Source organism: Mustela putorius, unplaced genomic scaffold (assembly GCF_011764305.1).
Source record: "Mustela putorius furo isolate JIRA1106 unplaced genomic scaffold, ASM1176430v1.1 tig00000228_pilon_pilon_pilon, whole genome shotgun sequence".
In the NCBI taxonomy this organism is placed as follows: domain Eukaryota; kingdom Metazoa; phylum Chordata; class Mammalia; order Carnivora; family Mustelidae; genus Mustela; species Mustela putorius.
In genome coordinates, this window is record NW_025421322.1 from 4,284,227 (window position 1) to 4,302,929 (window position 18,703).

The following is an 18,703-nucleotide window of genomic DNA, read 5'->3' on the forward strand; positions in this document are numbered from 1 at the left end:
GGTGAAGCATCTGCCTTTGGCTCAGGTTATGATCTTAGGGTCCTGGGATTGAGCTCCACAGAGGGAACCCTGCTCAGCAGAAAGTCTGCTTCTCCCTCTCCCTCTGCCTGTCACTCCCCCTGCTTGTGTTCTCTCTGTCAAATAAATAAATAAAAATCCCTTAAAAAAATGAATGAGCATAATCTTCATTGTGGATATTAAAAAATTAATTTAACGATTTTTTTCCAATGGTCAGATAAGTTGCTTAGCATTTTCCCTCTCCATTTCCCTTCTCTTCTTACCCGCCTCCCCCCCTTTTTTTAAATTAAGATTTTATTTATTTATTTGACAGACAGAGATCACAAGTAGGCAGAGAGAGAGGAGGAAGCAGGCTCCCCGCCGAGCAGAGAGAGCAGAGAGCCCTACGCGGGGCTTGATCCCAGGACCCCGGGATCATGACCCGAACCGAAGGCAGAGGCTTCAACCCACTAAGCCACCCATGCGCCCGTGCCTCCCCCTTTTTTAAAAACTGTTTCAAATAATAGTGTGGATACTGACCATTCTTTAGAAGTTGTTTGTATGCATTCACTCTTGACAAAGACTTGACAGGTTTAAAAAACTAAGGATTTATTTTTTTCCCTTCTGGATTCTCTTTCTCTTACAGCTCCATTCTTTGATCTGCTGCAACCTAAAACCTTGGAGTCATCCTTTCTTCATCATTCTCTCTTAATGTATTTGTAGTCCATCAGTAAGTCCAGGTGGCTATAGCTTTTACATGGATACAGAATTCCATCACTGTTAACTACCTTTACCGTAGCTACCATCTCTTACATATTGTCTTCCTGTTTTAATACTTGTAGCCTATTTTTCTACAGAGTACCCAGAGAAAAATTCTATTAAAATATGACCAGTAATTTTATGACTGTATTTAGGATCCATTATCTTATCCTAGCTTTTTCAAGGCAAAAACCAAACTTCTTCCCATGACCTATATAAGCGCTGTATGATTGGTCCTTATTTATAGCTCTGACTTCATTCCCTACTTCTGTCATTCTTTACTTTGCTGTGGCCCTCATTGCCTCTATACTGTTTCTTGAAAATCCTAAGTACGCAGCAGGGTACTTGGGTGCCGCATGTAGTGACTGCCTTCAGCTCAGTATTTTAGGGTCTTAGGATCAAGCCCCAAGTCAGGCTCCACACTTAGCAGGAAGTCTATTTCTCCCTCTGCCCCTCCCAAGTACACATAACAGAGGACTTTTTTTTTTTTTAAGATTTTATTTATTTATTTGACAGAGATCACAAGTAGGCAGAGAGGCAGGCAGAGAGGCAGGCAGAGGAGGAAGCAGGCATCCTGCTGAGCAGAGAGCCCAATGCGGGCCTCCATCCCAGGACCTTGGGATCATGACCTGAGCTGAAGGCAGAGGCTTTAACCCACTGAGCCACCCAGGGGCCCCTAACTGAGGAATTTTGCATTACTGTTTTATCTGCCTAGAATGCTCTGCTCCCAAATATCTCCATGGATCGCTCCCAGACTCTTTTTAAATAAACATTCTTTGAATTTCTAACATGCATAATATGGTAGACTTGGGTTTATAAGTATGAGGAAAAAGGTTTATGCTCCATGACCTTAAGGTATTATTAATCTAATACAAATCCAAATAAACCAAGTTGAGGAGATGGGGAGAGAATGAGATACGGCAACGGTAGATCATGTAGTAGTGATATGGTAGCATTTACTTTGGAGAGAATTTTAGGACCATCAGACTTAATCAGATTCTTAAAGAGCAAGATCTGATTTATTTTATGCTATTTAAAAAGTACCTAGGGGCGCCTGGGTGGCTTAGTGGGTTAAGCCTCTGCCTTCAGCTCGGGTCATGATCTCAGGGTCCTGGGATGGAGTTCCACATCAGGCTCCCTGCTCACCGGGAAGCCTGGTCCCCCCCCCCCCCGCCTGCCTCTGCCTACTTACGATCTCTCTCTCTGTCAAATAAATAAATAAAATCTTAAAAAAAGAAAGTACCTAAAGTGGTGCATAAAAATTACGTATTTGGATTAACATATATTGTATAAAATATATATGGATCTGTTTGGAAATAATACATATTGTTATAAGTTATTATTAAATTAAGAGTAATTTCTGAAATTTTACATTAAAGTTATTGAGATTCTCTGATTCTTGTAATTTAGGTAGATAAAATTTTGATAACATGCTATATGGAGTGGAATATCACATTTTCTTAATCTACAAATCAGCTTTTTGTATAATGACGTACTTCTCTTGGTTACTTTCAAAAATCAGCTTTTAAACTCGAGAGGGTCTATGGATAAGCTTTTGTTCAGGAGAATTCATATGTAGGAAGACTTGTTTCTTACCCATTTTAGATGAATCAAATGTTTTGTTGTTGAATTTCCTTTACCTTTTTTTAAGTAAAGCTTTTATTGCAGTATTATCTTAATACTGAGAAATGGGCAGATTGTTAGGTTACAACTTAATGAATTTTTGTTAAGTGGATATATCCATGTATTCAGTAAATAGAATATTAGATTATAACATTGTTCCAGAGTCACCTCCCAGTCACCAATTCCTGATAAGAGTAACCCAACGTGCCCCTGGCTTTTAACAGATCAGTTTTGCTTATTTTTGCGTAGTTGCAAAAATCAGTAATTCTATAATATAAAGTGATCTAATATAGTATTTTGTAATCTCACTTGGAAGTATTAAGCAAGGAAAGAAATAGTCATGGAAATATTTTCTGTATATTTTTATGAAACAGTAAAGTACATGTGTGTTAACTGTTCTTGTACTTAGAATCCCGACCATTGTCAATTCCTGTGAAAGCCATGCTGAATCTCTCTGAAGGCTGTCGAAGTCCTGAAGAAAGAATGAAAGAATTTATTGGATTAGTGTGGAATGCAGTAAAGAGTCTCACACTACAGGTAAAAGAAAACCATGGTTTTAATTTCTGTAATTTTTTATAATTTTCAGTACCTTAAATATTGGTAAAAAATAATTGCACTGGTAACACTTAATATTGATAAAAAAGTAATCTCACTCTTAACACTTGTGTATGCCATCTCATTTCTGTAACTTAGATGAAAACTCTTGGCACATTTTACACGTTAACACAATTATGTGAATACATATAATGTGTTCTTCTTGATAAAGTTATAAAAATACACAAATTTTGAGCTTTTTCTTAAAAAATTAATTTTACTGTTTATTTTGAACATTATTTAAAGGATTTTAAATATTCAGTATACAAATCAGAAAACACTAGACAACGGGCCAAATTGGACATGGTCAATGGTCCCTGGGATGTTTTTTTAAATATTTTATTTATTTATTTGACAGAAAGAGAGCGAGCATAAGCAAGGGAGAGGGACGGGAGAAGGAGAGGGAGAAGCAGGCTCCCCGCTGAGCTGGAAGCCTGATGTGGGGCTCCATCCCAGGACCCTGGGATCATGACCTGAGCTGAAGGCAGATGCTTAACCTACTGAGCTACTCAGGTGCCCCATCCCTGAGATATTTAACATAAGGTCAGAATGGCCTAGTTACTGTTGGTTTTGGGGAATGAGAGGAAGGAGGCTGTCTAAGTGGTATTCTAGGGACCAGTTTTAGCCTCTGGGTGGATGGTGATGCCATGAAATGGTAAAAGAAAACAGCTTTTCAGAGTTAGGGGCAAACAGGAAGTTTATTTTATGCATTCATTTGAAATACCTGTGAGGGGGCACCTGGGTGGCTCAGTGGGTTAAAGCCTCTGCCTTCGGCTTAGGTCATGATCCCAGGGTCCTGGGATCGAGCCCCGCAAAGGGCTCTTTGCTCAGTGGGGAGCCTGCTTCTTCCTCTCTCTCTGCCTGTCTCTCTACCTACTTGTGATCTAATAAATAAAAATCTTTAAAAAAACCAAAAAACAAAAAACTGATCTCACTCTTCCCACATATATATTTTAAAAAATAATAATAAATAAGAAATACCTGTGAGATAGCCAGGTTTCTATTAGACCATAAGATATTCATATTTGGAGGCTAAGGAAGAGATTCACAGTAGAGATAATAATTTTGGGAATCATCTATAGATGGTTAAAACTAGGAGAATAGTCATTCAAAAAATATGTAAAGTTGAAAGAGCAGTGGGCCAAGGGAATGCCATGTCTAGAGTAGACACTGAGAGTGTTCTTGAAGCTGACTGTGAGAGAGAGATCAGAAATGTAGATGGAAAAGTCAGAAAGTTCATGGAAGCCAATGAATGGTGTGTAGAATTCCAAGAAACCTGTACTTATTAAATTCTTGATCTTAACTATGGACTTGATTTTACTTATCTGTAATATGAAATGGTTACATGATGTTTAAGATTATTTCCAATTCTAACATCCTTGTGGGATTCTTTTGGTTCTTTTGTTTGTTTTATAATGATACAGTGCCTTCATAGCTTTGTCACCAACAAAAACTTAATCTTATATGTTATTATGGATTAGTTATAAGTAGAGATACTGATGTTCCTCCTTTTTTTCTTCTTTTAAAAATTTTTAATTGTGGTAAGATACACTAACATAAAATTTGCTATGTTCACCATTTTTATGGGTGCAGTTTAGACTGATGTTCCTCATTTGACTAAACTTATTGAGTATAAATGAACATATAATTACAGGAGTACTAATGATTATATCTTTGTATAGGTTATTTTGTATATGACCTAGGCACTTACTTGTTTCATTCCTAGTCCCAGCTGTGTATTATACATGCTGTTTATTTAGATATTTTCACATGTTAATGTGTTCTGGAAGGGTTGAAAGATAAAACTTGATTCTGATTAAATGATTAAAATCTAGGCCCTAAATTTCTGAGTTTTAAAATTTTCCAAGATAATTTTATGAACCAAAATATAAAACAAAATGCTGGAGTTGTCATCAGATAAAACAGAACATCATACTTGAAGTCATCAAAGTGTTTGGAATCAGAATTTCTGGAAAATTTTTTTTGCAGCCAAACTTGGTATTTGCTAAAGCCCATGTTTTCTTTTACTTATGATAGACATATCTTGTATTTAGACATAAACAATATTCACTGTAACTTACTTGTTTTTCAGTGGGAAAAGTAACTTCCACATTTCATCTTAACGGATTATGTTATAGTACTTTATGTAGTCTACAGTTTTTTAAAATGTGAACTTGGTTTGAGGGCCTTTTTCTTGAAAGATTAATATAAACTTAGTTCTTTGCAGTTTTTCTCTATCAGCTGATCTGCAAAGATCTTATCTATTATACTTCAAAAAGCTACATTTTATTCCAGAAGCACATGATTGGCAATGGCATGCAGTTAACAAAATAGAAATATTCTGGCCTAAAATTCACTAATAAAAGAGAACATTGCCCTAGTTTTTGCCAGACTCCTTTTTATCACATTAAAGACCATGTTTCTGTTACATGGCATTTTCTAGGTGTTTCTTTCATTTCTGAAGCTTTCTGAGTAGACTATATAATAGAGTGGAGTCTTTATTTTCTATACCAAGCCTCTTGGTCTCCTTCTTCTGCTAATAATGCTTAGAGAACTACTTCCACATTCCTTGATTTTGATGTGTCTTAGGTCCCATAAACTAGTTGAGCTAGACTTCTTGAGTTCTCTCTCCCAAGAAGTTACATATAGAATATGATCAGTGATGCAATAATCATATTGCATGATATACTTGATGTCCTTATATCCAGTGAACTTCCTGGCCTATCTCCATGATTAAACAAGGGTAAGCATTTGAGACTAGACAGATCAACTACTAACCACCTTATCTGTAAGAGTAATTATTTACATTTAATGCTTAAAATTTTGCAAGGTTCATATTTTTATTTATAGGCATTGAGAAGGTGACCACAATTGCATGGGGTAGTTTGTTAGAAGAAAGAAGTCTGGAATTTCAGTGTTAGCATTTTTTCATGTTTTCTCTTAGCAGATATTTATGGAAAAATGTGGATTTTCAACAGTCTGGAAAAGACAACTAAGGTGCACTTTTGAGGTTTTTAACTTAATGCCCTAAAGTGGGTATATTTAGATTTCCTACTATATATGATGACACCCCAAATATTTTCATAGTGTATTAAGAATTTATAGAATAGGAAAACTGTGATTTAGTCAATAGTTAATATATTTGTTATCATGCAAATGGAATACTACATGTCTGATGGCCTCTATATATGTAAACAGTTATATCATAAGTGCAAGTCTTTTTAAATAAAGATACCGTGAACATCTCTTATGAGTCCATGAGAGCTAATATATGGATCTGTTATAGAAGATGATCAGTGTATGTTCACTGATTTTATTTTTAGCAAACCTTCAGGTGAGAATTAATACATTGCATCTTTAGCTTTTTTTAAAGAATTTATTTATTTATTTGACAGACAGAGATCACAAGTAGGCAGAGAGGCAGGCAGAGAGAGAGAGGGGGAAGCAGACTCCTGCCGAGCAGAGAGCCTGATGTGGGACTCAATTCCAGGACCCTGAGATCAAGACCTGAGCCGAAGGCAGAGGCTTAACCCACTGAGCCACCCAGGAGCCCACATTGCATCTTTATATCAGAGCTGACACCTCCCCACCCCCCATTACAGATAAGGAAGCTAAAGTTATAGAGAGATTAAACGACTTGTCAAAGGTTCCACAGCTGGAGTTGAACCCATCTGGCTGACGTGTCAGTTTTATTAATTACTAGGTTTTCTCTGTAGAATGAATGATGAACATGAACTAAACAATTATTTTAATTAATATCTGATGCTAATAAAACTAATTGTGTTTACTTATTTAATAATTAGTCAGTACCTAGTACATGCTAGTCACTGTACTATGTACTGAGACTGTAAACAAAATAGGCAAAGTATCTGACATTACAGACCTTATATGCTCTAGTGAAAACTCTGTAAGGCTATTAGTATTTTAAAACCCTCTTGTTTCAAGTTTTTTAAGAGCTGGGATTATATCTTTTCTATCTGTACAACTGACTTTCAGTTTATGTGAGGTATTAAAGAATGCATGAATAAAAGAAAAAGTGAACGAAAATATAACCTGAAATGTTCCTTCATATTTGTTTTTATTTGAAGCTGTTTTCTGAAGAATAAAATTCATACAGAGAACATTTCATTCTTTAGAAATTTTACAAAATACAGTCATCACTAAAGTTTCAGTTTTAAAGAAGGAAAACGTTATTTGGGAATAGGAAATAAGAACGTTATTTAAAAGTACAGAAAATATGATATAACATTTTAAAGCATTAAAATAATGTTCTATATGTTAGACAGTAGGCTAATTAAAGTGTTCAGATTAATGTGTAAGTGAAACCTATCTTAGTCTCCTCTTTTTAACTAAGTTGCGATCATAGTTACATAGCAAACAAGGTAGAAGAATCTAAGTTTACCAGACCTTACATATGGGCAATGGGTTGGGGGTACACAAAGACATACATCTTTTCAAATGGAATGTAAACTTGGAACTTTCAAAAAATGCATGACAGTCATTTCATTTATTAAAATAAGAATACCAAATAATTTTTACGTTTATTGGCTTATTCTCAGTGTATCATACTTAGATATGTAGCCCTTGACCTAATAGGAATCAAAATAGAGGCGGTTCTACCTCAAGAATTTGTAATAATCCCTTCACTTTAACACATGAATGTGTTCAATATTGGCGAAAGAACACGTTGCTACCAAAACTGAAATAAGATCCTTGAAACAGAAAGGATGTTGCCATGGAAAAATGAAGTAACACTCAGTGCAGCTGTGATGCATTAATGAATAGGATATTTTTTTAAAAGATCATTTGTGTTTGGTGTGGCTCAGAGGGTCCCAACCAGATGGTTTCCATGAACATGATCTGACCCCCAGTTTGAGGACTTCTTACTGGCAGATTACTTCATTTTCTTTCCCTTGGATTGTCAGATCCTTACATTAATACAAAATTTACTGCTACAGATTTATATTCACTTATATAAATCACTCAACATTTTACATTAAAACCACAATTTTAGACATACAGTTTTACAGTTATTTTAAAAGTGTAAAAAGATTTATGGGATAGCTATAGTATATATAATAGATGTAACATTATAATAAGTTTGAGCAATTTGGATTATGTGTATGTTTTGGTTCTTATCATTAAAGGACTCTCCATAACACATATTTTAGAAAGTTTATTTTTTGGAGTTTTGTGTATTAGGCTAAATTTGATGAAATAATTTATTTTTGAATTAGTGGAATTTTGGAATATATTGTGGTTTTGGAAATCTTGGCACAACTTAAATTTATTTCAGCGGGTACACATGTATATATCTGTATGGTGTGGCTTATTATACTAATTACCTCATATTGTTGAAAACATTTTTTAACATGGCTTCAGTATCTACATGAAATGTTAAATACTGACTCTTTCTAGTTTGACACTAGAACCATAATTAATATGGGAGGATATGTTCTCAGTTACTATATTACCTTGTACATTGGAACATCAGTAAATTATATTAAATATCTTAAGAGTTAAATGTAATGCATCTGAGACAGTGTATACTTCTATTTCAAAATAAAAAATGTTGTAATCTTAATGAACTGCTTCACATATATACATTTATAATTAAGTTGCAAGATGAAATTCTAGAACTAAGAAATGAGGTCATACTTGATGAACCAATGTATTTATTTTTGCAAAATTTTACTTATATTTTTCTTCACTGAATTCATCAGTGCATTTCATGCCCAGAAATGTTGAAGTGAAGATGAGTAAATTAGCTCATTTATAAGGTTGGCAAATTATTTATTGTCTCAAGGAATTCCAGACCTGTTACATATCATGCTCTCACTAAGGACTGTATTAACCCCAAGGGAAGGTATATTACTGTATTCTTAGTTATCTTTTATAAAATACATTCTCATCATTTGATAGAGTATTCAAGCATTTATCAAACAAATTTTAGATTTTTTTACACCTTCAGATAATATCTTTGTATGCCAAATATTTTATAGAATATTAACAGATGATATTTTACATTTTCTTAAGAATAATTTAAGTATGCTAGGATAATTTGTGAACGAGGTTACAAAATATTACTTTGTAAGAACCAACCAAGACTGATAAACTTTATGTTGCTTTTGAACTAAGAACTCATGGATGAATTTAATTTTTTTAATTGGGTTTTCTTAGTACTATTTTTAACTCTCTAAGAGCCTGGCAACCTAAGTCACCACACTGGAATAAGAAAGCATAAAAATTGCACATGAAATCAACATTTAAATATAATTTGAGGTATGAGAGTAGCAAGGAATAATGCTCTGATTTTTAAGTCCTCTCAATTTTCTTCATTACCATGTATCTTTATATATAAAATGTGATATACACTTGAATGTTGATATACATGTATATAAAAAAAGTATGTGATACATTTTAATGTTTGTCTAGAAATATAATCTGAACACTTAAACATTTTTTCTTAAGTTTTAGTCTATAAAGTAAAAAATAAAAAGCCAAATTCATATAGAAATAGCTGTGTGTGTGTGTGTGTATGGATGGATGGATGGATGTTTTAAGTGAGTACAGTAAATGCTACTTGGTTCTAAGGTCTTAGCTGGTGTTAACAAAATCTAATGAACTGCAAAAGGAGGAGGATTTTCTCACCTTTTTTTGCCAATAGATTTTCTAATTCAGTCATGTTTCTTGGAAAGAACTGTGGAAAGGCAGATATGTTTTAATCCCGTGTCACTGTGCCTTTTTGATCAAATTTATAGCAAGAAACAACATCTTTTTAAGTGTTTATTGTGTTCTTTAGTAAACATAACTTGTAAAGCCATAAGTATGGCCCATTTCTTTTTTTACCTTGCCTGTTTATTTTTAAAGATATTGGGTATTTAAGGGTATGGTTACTCTTTTATTTAGTCCATTCCCAATATTTAATTTTGCTTTTTTTTTTTCTTTTTCTCTAGCTTGACGTACAGTCTTGTTGTGTGTTTGTTCCAAATGATAGCCTGCCTTCCCCAAGTACAATTGTATCTGGTGACATTCCTGGAACAGTAAGAAGTTGGTACCATGGACAAACCAGCATGCCAGGAATGCTTGTCCTCTGTTTGCCTCAAATAAAGATTATTAGTGCTGGCCACAAGTACATGGAACCTCTGCAGGAGATTCCATTTGTCATTCCACGACCCATCCTCGAAGAAGGTACATTTAAAAATAAAATTCTTCCTATAATTGTTATGTTTTGTAATAATATTTTTAGCTTTGTTTTTTCAATATGCCAATCCTTATGTAAACCAGTCTTCTCAGTCAAAGATCCACATGAAAATGGATGAAGTGTTCTACAAAGTGGATCTAAAAAGAAAAGTGTACCACGCATATGAACTAAGTGATGCCATTTATTGACATTCGCAACTTTTAATCATATTCATGTATGTATAAATGGAGACTACAAAAGATCATATGCAATACAGAATAGTCACTAAAATGGCAAAGGAGAGACACATTGAGAAAGTTGGTTTGAGATGTTTTCATTAGGCTGAACAAGAATGATAAGTAGATCTTCATTTAAACTACTTGATTTATTAAAAGAAATATATAATAAAATGAATATACTATTTACATCAAGCATAATGTATTTCTAGATTTCTCATTTGTTAAAGTGGATGATTGTGTGATGATTTGAAACATGACTCCTTAGAAAAACTTGATTTTCGATATTGCAAAGTTTTCGGTTGCAAATTTATACCCTTTTGAACTTTGACATATCCATCTCAAACAATATGTGAATCTGGAAAAGTTTTGAGTCACAAAGTAAATAATGTGAATCTATATATTAATAACAGGGTTCAAATTTTTTACAGTGCTAAACAGTTCTGCACCTTGTTCATATTATTGGGATGTAAGAATATGAATGCTGACATCATTCAGATTCTACACATACTATTATTGAGAAGTGGATTTAGTCCACACAGGACTTTTACTTTGACTTGAATTTGATTTCTCTCCCTTTCTCTGTATTGGACTTTGCATTGAAATGTAGTTTTCTTAGGTTTATCAGAAGTGGGAATGATTTTGCTGCCAGAAATGAATGGTGGTACTTAATAATATGAATACCATTATCATAAAATCAGAAAATTCTAACCATTAGAAGGAACTTCTTTAGAGCTCTTCTTGTGTGATGTTTATCTTGATGCAAGGATTCTTTCTCTAGTGTATTGGATATATCCATTCTTTGATATTTGCTTTTGGTTATTAGGAGTTCTTTATTATCTTTATTATCACAGCAGCTATTGTATATCCTATTAAGTATATGCTAGCCTCATAAAATGAGCCAGGGAGTGCTTTCCCCTTTCTTTCTTTCTTCTTCTTTTTTTTTTTTAATTTTTTTTTTAAAGATTTTTATTTATTTATTTGACAGATCAGAAGTAGTCAGAGAGGCAGGCAGAGAGAGAGAGAGGAGGAAGCAGGCTCCCCGCTGAGCAGAGAGCCTGATGCGGGGCTCAATCCCAGGATCCTGAGACCATGACCTGAGCCAAAGGCAGAGGCTTTAACCCACTGAGCTACCCAGGCACCCCCCTTCTTTTGTTTTAAGTCTGAAATAATTTTTGTAAGATTCAAATAGTTTGTCCCTTAAGTTTTTCTTCTTTTTTTAGAGCCGGTGGGGTGGAGGTGGGGGCAAAGGGGAGAGAGAATCTTAAAAGGTAAGGTAGGTAGAGGAAAAACTAGGATGCAGTACTATCATGGAAGACAGATGATTCAATCATTTTAAATATGGCAGAAGTGCTCAGTAAGACAAGGACTAAAAGATTTGTAAGGGATTTGACAATTTTAGGTGATTAATTCTCTTATCACAGTATTTTCAGAGTGCTATTAATGCAGTTCAGATTATGGTGGTTTAAGGACTAAACAGAAAATGAAGAATTTTTTTATTCACATGTACTTGACATAAAATATTAGTTTCAGATGTATGGTAGTGATTTCATGTTTTTATACATTAAAAGAGATCACTACTCTAAGTCTAGCTACCATCTGTCTCCATACAAAGTTACTATAATATTATTGATGATGCTGTACTTATGTCTACATGACTGTTTTAGCACTGGAAGTTTGTACCTCTAATCCCCTACACATATTTCACCCCTCTTCCTACTCTTCTCCTTTTGGTAATCACTAGTTTGTTTTCTGTGTTGAGTCTTCTGTTTTGTGTCTTCATTATTTTCTTTTTCAGATACCATATATAAGTGAAATCATATGACATTTGTCTTTCTTGGTGTGACTTACTTCACTTAGTATAATGCCCTCTAGGTCCAACCACAGTGTTGCAAATGACACAATATCCTTTTTAATGGCTGAGTAATATTCTATTGTATGTGTATACCACATTTTCTTTATCCATTTATCTATCAGAAAAGACTTAGGTTGCTTATATACTTGGCTATTATAAATAATGCTGTGAATAACAAAGAGGTACATAGATCTCTTAGAATTAGCGTTTTTATTTCCTTCAGATAAATATAGAAGCAGAATTGTTGCATTCCGAAGATTTTGGAAATTTGTGTTACTGTTTTCATTTTTTCTCAAATTATTTTTTGCCGTCCTCTTTGATTTCTTCATTGACTCATTGGTTATCTAGTAGTATGTTGTATAGTCACCATGCGTTTATGCTTTATCCATATTTTTTCTTGTAATTGATTTCTAGTTTCATACCTTTGTGGTTAGAAAAGATACTTGATGTGATTTCAGTCTTCCTGAATTTATTGCAACTTGCTTTGTAGCCTAACATGTGATCTGTCCTGGAGAATGTTTCATGTGCACTTGAAAAGGAGTGGTGCTTCTACTTTAGGATAGAATGTTTTGTATATACCTTTTTAGTCCTTCTGATCCTTAAGGTCAGTATTGCCTTGATGATTTTCTGTCTGGTTTATTTCTTCATTGATATAAGTAGAGTATTAAAGTCTCCTACTATTATTATACAGCTATTTCTGTCTTTACTTCTGTTAGTATTTGCTTTGAGTATTTAGGTGTTTCTATATTGGGTGCATAAATGTTGATAAATGTTACATCCTTTTGTTGGATTGACTCTATCATCATTATATAGTGCTCTCCTTTGTTTTAAAATCTATTTTGTCTGACATAAGTATTGCTAACTCAGCTTTCTTTTCATTACCATTTGCATGGAATATCCTTTTCCATCCTCTCACTTTTAGTCTGTGTGTGTCTTTAGATTTGAAGTGAGTCTCTTGTAGGCAACTTATATATGGGTTTTGTTTTTTTTTATTCATTCAGCCATTCTGTGTCTTTTGATTGGAAAGTTCATTTACCTTTAAAGTAACTGTTCATAGGTTCCTGGCTGTTTTTGTATCTCCTCTCCATTCCTTTTCTTCCTCTTTTTCTCTCTTGTGCTTTGTTTGTTTTCTATAGTGTTTTTTTTTTTTTAAGATTTTATTTATTTATTTGACAGAGAGAGGTCACAAGTAGGCAGAGAGGCAGGCAGAGAGAGGGAGAAGAAGGCTGCCTGCTGAGCAGAGAGCCCCATGTGGGCCTCAATCCTAGAACCCTGAGATCATGACCTGAGCCGAAGGCAGAGGCTTAACCCACTGAGCCACCCAGGTGCCCTTTCTTTAGTGTTATATTTAGATTTACTTCTTTTTTTCTTTTGTGCATTTACTATAAGTTTTCCTTTGTAAACCATGAGGTTTACATAACCTTTTTATGTATATAACAGTCTTATTAAAGTTGATAGTAACTTAATTTTGAACATGTTCCAAAGCTTTATATTTGTACTTTCCCTCACCTTATGTTTCATATTTTTAATGATACATTTTACATCTTTTTATTTTGTGTATCCCTGAACTTAATTATTATATTTTTACTTAATTTTGCTACTTTTTTCTTTTGCTCTTCCTACTTGCTTTGTAAGTGGTATGTCCACTACTTTAATCATTTATTTACCCCCTTGAAGCAAGATTTTTACTTTTGTGTGTTTTCTTCTTATTAAATAGTACATTTTATTTTTAGTTTTGAGTAGTCTTTTTAACATTTCTTATAAGGCTGTTTAAGTAGTGATGAACTCCTTTAGCGCGCTTGCTTTTCTGGAAAATTCATAATCTCTCTGAATGATAACATCTGGATAGAGAATTCTTGGTTGACCATTTTTTCCTTTTAGTGCTTTGAATATGTCATGCCACTCTTTTATGGCCTGTAAAGTTTCTGCCAGAATATCAGCTAATTGCCTTATGGGGTTTTACCTATATGCAGTATATTTCTTTTCTCTTGCTACTTTTAAGATTTCCTGTTTCTCTTTTTATCATTTTATTTTATTATTTATTTTAAGAAGATTTGTTTTTTGAGAGAGAGAATGAGCAGGGAGAGAAAGAGAATATTTCCAGTCGAATATTCCAGTTGAATATTTCCTGCCGAGAGCAGAGCCAGATGTGGGGTTCCATCATGTGACCCATAGATTGTGACCTGAGCTGAAATCAAGCATCCAACGCCCAACTGACTGAGCCACACAGGTGCCCCTACCTTTTACCTTTTTTTTTTTTTAATTTTTTTTTTTAAGATTTTATTTATTTATTTGACAGAGAGAGATTACAAATAGGCAGAGAGAGAGGAGGAAGCAGGCTCCCTGCCAAGCAGAGAGCCCGATGTGGGACTCGATCCCAGTACCCTGAGATCATGACCTGAGCCGAAAGCAGCGGCTCAACCCACTGAGCCACCCAGGCATTCCACCTTTTACCTTTTTAATTAGAATACGTCTTGGGGTGTTTGTCTTTGAGCTTATTTGGGCCTCTCTGATATTCCTGGACCTGGATATCTGTTTCCTTCTCCCAGATTACAGAGTTTTTAAGCCATTATTTCTTCAAATAATTTTCTTGACTTTTCTCTCCTCCTTCTGGGACCTGGGTAATGAGAATGTTACCTCTTTTGATGTTGTCCCAGAGGTCCCTTAAGATATTCTCACTTCTTTTAGTTCTTTTTCTTTTAAACTTTATTTTTATGCTTTATCTTGTGTTTTCTGTTACTTTTTTTTCCAGCTCACTGATGATGCTTATGTTTCATCCATTCTGCTGTTGAATACCTTTAGTGTACTTATAAGTTCGGTTTTAATATCTCTTTTGTGTTTTCTTATTTTCTATCTCTGTGTAGATGCTACTGTTGTGTTCCTCCATTGCTTAGATAGGTGAGCATCTTTATGACTGTTATTTTGAACACCATCTGGTAAATTGTGTTCCTCCATTTCATTAAGATCTTTTTCTGCAGATTTTCCTTATTTTTTGGTTTGGAATATATTCCTCTGTCTACTCATTTTGCTTGTTTATCTCTATATATTAGGTTAAATGGCTACTTCTCTCAGTCTTGTGAAGGAGCTGTTTTGTGCGGCCCAGAAGCACTATCTCCTGTGGCTGCCAGAGCTAGACACACTGTGGCTATCCCTTCTGTGGACTGTTCATCCACTAGCTTTCATAGGGCCGCCACTGTTATGTGTGAAAGGTAGGGCTCTGGGTGCTCGTCTGGCTTTTTCTTTGTATCTTGGCTACTGCATGGGGAAAATGGGCTTCCAGCTTCTTGCCTATCCTGGCTTGCTCTCTTGGTGGATTGGGCATGGCCTGGGGCATTTATCTGGCTTTTTTACACCTTGCGTGCCACATGGGAGTGGACAGGGCAGGAGGCTTACCTGATCTGTTCATGGTAAGTGTAGGCAGACCATCCCCACCTACACCAAAGCACATTCTAAATAAAATGGTAAAAGGTAGGGGTGCCTGTGTGGCTCAGTCTCTTAGTCTTTTCATACTTAATTTTAGCTCAGGTCATAATCTCAGGGTCAAGAGATTGAGCCCCGTATCTGGTTCCAGCAGACTAAATGGGGTCCACCTAAAATGGTACCTTTTGGCTTATTCACCAACAAGGTAGGATGAGATTGCAAAAATGACTATTGACAACAACCTTTCTATTCACTGTTAAAATCCTTCCAGATTCATTTTTAAAATCTCTTAAATTTATTTATCTATTATTTATTTATTTCCTTGCAGATTTCTGTCTCTCTGGTAGCCACTTTAACATTAGTAAATGGGTCTTTCTCTCTTATGGTCTAAATGTTTTTTATTTCTTGCTTTTGTGATGGATCACAGGGCAAATATGTTTGGGGGGCAAGTGCTTTGAGAACAGAACTTTATTTCCTAACATACTATGATTCACCTGGTCTTGATCATTGTTGATACTAAAAACTATACATTTTAGACCTTGTCTTTACTGTGCCTGCCCTTAAGGTCAGGATTACTGATGTGGGGCACAGTCCCTTAACTTTTCCAGGGAGTGTTCTATTTGTAGGACCTCTTCCACTTGTGCTTCATCTGGGGTGGTTTTCGGGCAAGGCCATGTCTGCCTCTTCCACTCTTCTACATGTCTCTCTTTTGACTTTTGTGTGAATGTGCTGCTCATCTAGGCCTCAGGTCCTTTTTAGGGAAAAACAATGCCATATGTGGTTTTAAGTTATTGTGTCTACAGAAGGAGGTGAGTTCAGGGTCTTCTTATTTCGCCATCTTGAACTCTCTCATGAAAAATTGGTAGGAAAAGTATACAGTAGGTTTGTTGTTGTCATTTTGTTTTGGTTGGGTTTGGTTTTTTGCTTTGTTTTTTAAGGTATTTGAAAAAGACAGGAGAGAGCAGGTGGTATCTAGATGTGTATATGCCTCAATATTTTTAGGTTGCAAGGAACAGAAATCTAGTCAGGATAATTTAAACAAAAATGGAACTTAATGACTCTTTCTTTTTATATTCTATTATAGAAAGCAACTTGGAGTTTTAGTTAAAATTGGAGTTTTAGTTAAAATTTTGAGATTAATCCCACCATTTGACTCTGGTTATGAACACCATATTTTCTATTTTAAAATTTTATTTATTTATTTATTTGACAGGCAGAGATCACAAGCAGGCAGAGAGGCAGGCAGAGAGAGAAAGAAGGAAGCAGGCTCCCTGTGGAGTAGAGAGCCTGATACAGGGCTCGATCCCAGGACTCCAGGTGCATGGAACACCATATTTTCAATTAAACCTTTTTCTCTTTTTATTTTCTTATTCTCACAAGACCTGCTTAATTATTTTTTTCTTGCTCTTTGTCTTTGGTGTTGCTTGGTTATCATTGTGAGTTCTAGATTTCTATGAAAACTGTAACTTATTGACACCAGTTATTTAAATTTATGATGGAATGAAGAACAAAGAATAGAGTTTCCTGTGTAACCAAGATTTTGTGCTTCAGACCTTTTATTTTGATGGAAATACTTTACTATATTGCAGTGTTTGTATTGTTGTGGATCATAACACCCTGTTATTTAAAAAGGAAATTCAGGGGACGCCTGGGTGGCTCAGTTGGTTAAGCAGCTGCCTTCGGCTCGGGTCGTGATCCCAGCATCCTGGGATCGAGTCCCACATCGGGCTTCTTGCTTGGCAGGGAGCCTGCTTCTCTCTCTGCCTCTGCCTGCCATTCTGTCTGCCCGTGCTCGCTCTCCCACCCCCCCCCCCGATAAATAGATAAAATCTTAAAAAAAGAAATAAAAAAATAAAAAGGAAATTCATATGCGGTATTTCTTTAGAGAAAAGTAGGGCCACTCTTCCCATTGCTAGCTACTACCCAACCCCAGCTTTAGTATCATCTTCTGTGTTCTTTGAATAAAGGACATCTCTGTCCTACTGCAGGACTTTAGCAGATACTCCATAGGTGACAACCTCCTTCTTGATCTCTTTTCTAGTCTTTCTTTGCATTTTTCAGGCTTCCGTGTACTTCACTTGCTAGGTCCTTCTGTTCTGTGCTCTTACTGCTTTTGACTCATCACTCTTAATACTCCTATCCCAATTTTAGTTATTTTTATTCAGCACCTGATGTCCTTACTCGGGTGAAAAGGGCAAGAAGCATATGTCTTGTTCGTGGTGTTATTCCTATCACCTAGCACAGTGAATGGCACAAAATAGGGCTCACTAATTCTAGAGTATGCTGTTCAGTACATAGTTTTTGGTTACTCTAAGGAGCAAAAAAAAAAAAAAAACTTTAAAAATGAAAAGGGCAACTTCTCACTTGTCTTCAAGTTCATAAATAATTGAAAAAGAATTCTTTGTCATTATGAGTTGAAAAAAAGTAAAAAAAAAAATATTACAGAATGAACAAGGGGTGAACAAGACATAGATTTCAAGCTTACTCTGTACTGAATTTAAGGTTCAAAATGAGGAACCATTTGTTGAGCTGTCATCTGATTTCAATTGCCATGGAAAGGGAGAGATGATGTCTAATATAGTCAGATCCAATCTATATAGGGTATTTGGGTCAAAATCAACATCTTGAGTTTCATTAGCAGGCATTTGCAGTGAGGCTTGCAGATGTAATTTGCTACATCCAGCTCACACCTCTGAGCAGATGGGTCTCTACACTGTGCCTAGCAGAGGTTTATTTTTTCTTCTTTGAAAGAGTTGCCTGCAACTTTAATAAAATATTTTGACAGAAATGGAATATTGAGATCATTTATAAATTAAAACTCTGCTCTTGTTGGATTTAGTGAATTTACATAGAAACTGATGTTAAAATTGTTGAGCATCTGTGAAAAACAGAAAGGCTATTTTTCCATGTAATTTTTTTTCATCCTACTGGTTTATATTTGTTCCATTTTTGAAATTTTTAATATCTTACTTTGATAAGTATAATTTCCACTTGTTCTGAAAGATGATGCTGTACTATTATAATAGTTTTCTTGTT

At 35.0% G+C, this 18,703-nt stretch overlaps 1 protein-coding gene across 8 annotated transcripts in view; it reads left to right on the forward strand.

Annotated features, from left to right (window-relative positions):
- The window catches only part of VPS13B (vacuolar protein sorting 13 homolog B), a 762,523-nt gene that overhangs the window by 348,285 nt on the left and 395,535 nt on the right, over positions 1-18,703 (forward strand). For 7 of the 8 annotated variants that reach the window (XR_006606124.1, XM_045077980.1, XM_004768902.3 and 4 more), the window contains exons 22-23: positions 2,789-2,916; positions 9,930-10,164. Coding sequence is in view for 7 of the 8 variants with exons in the window: in XM_045077980.1 (XP_044933915.1) it covers positions 2,789-2,916; positions 9,930-10,164 (363 nt within the window). In the remaining variant the exon portion in view is untranslated. Of the gene's footprint in view, positions 1-2,788; positions 2,917-9,929; positions 10,165-16,880; positions 17,266-18,703 lie in introns of those variants that run through there. The other variant, XM_045077982.1, reaches the window with a different exon arrangement.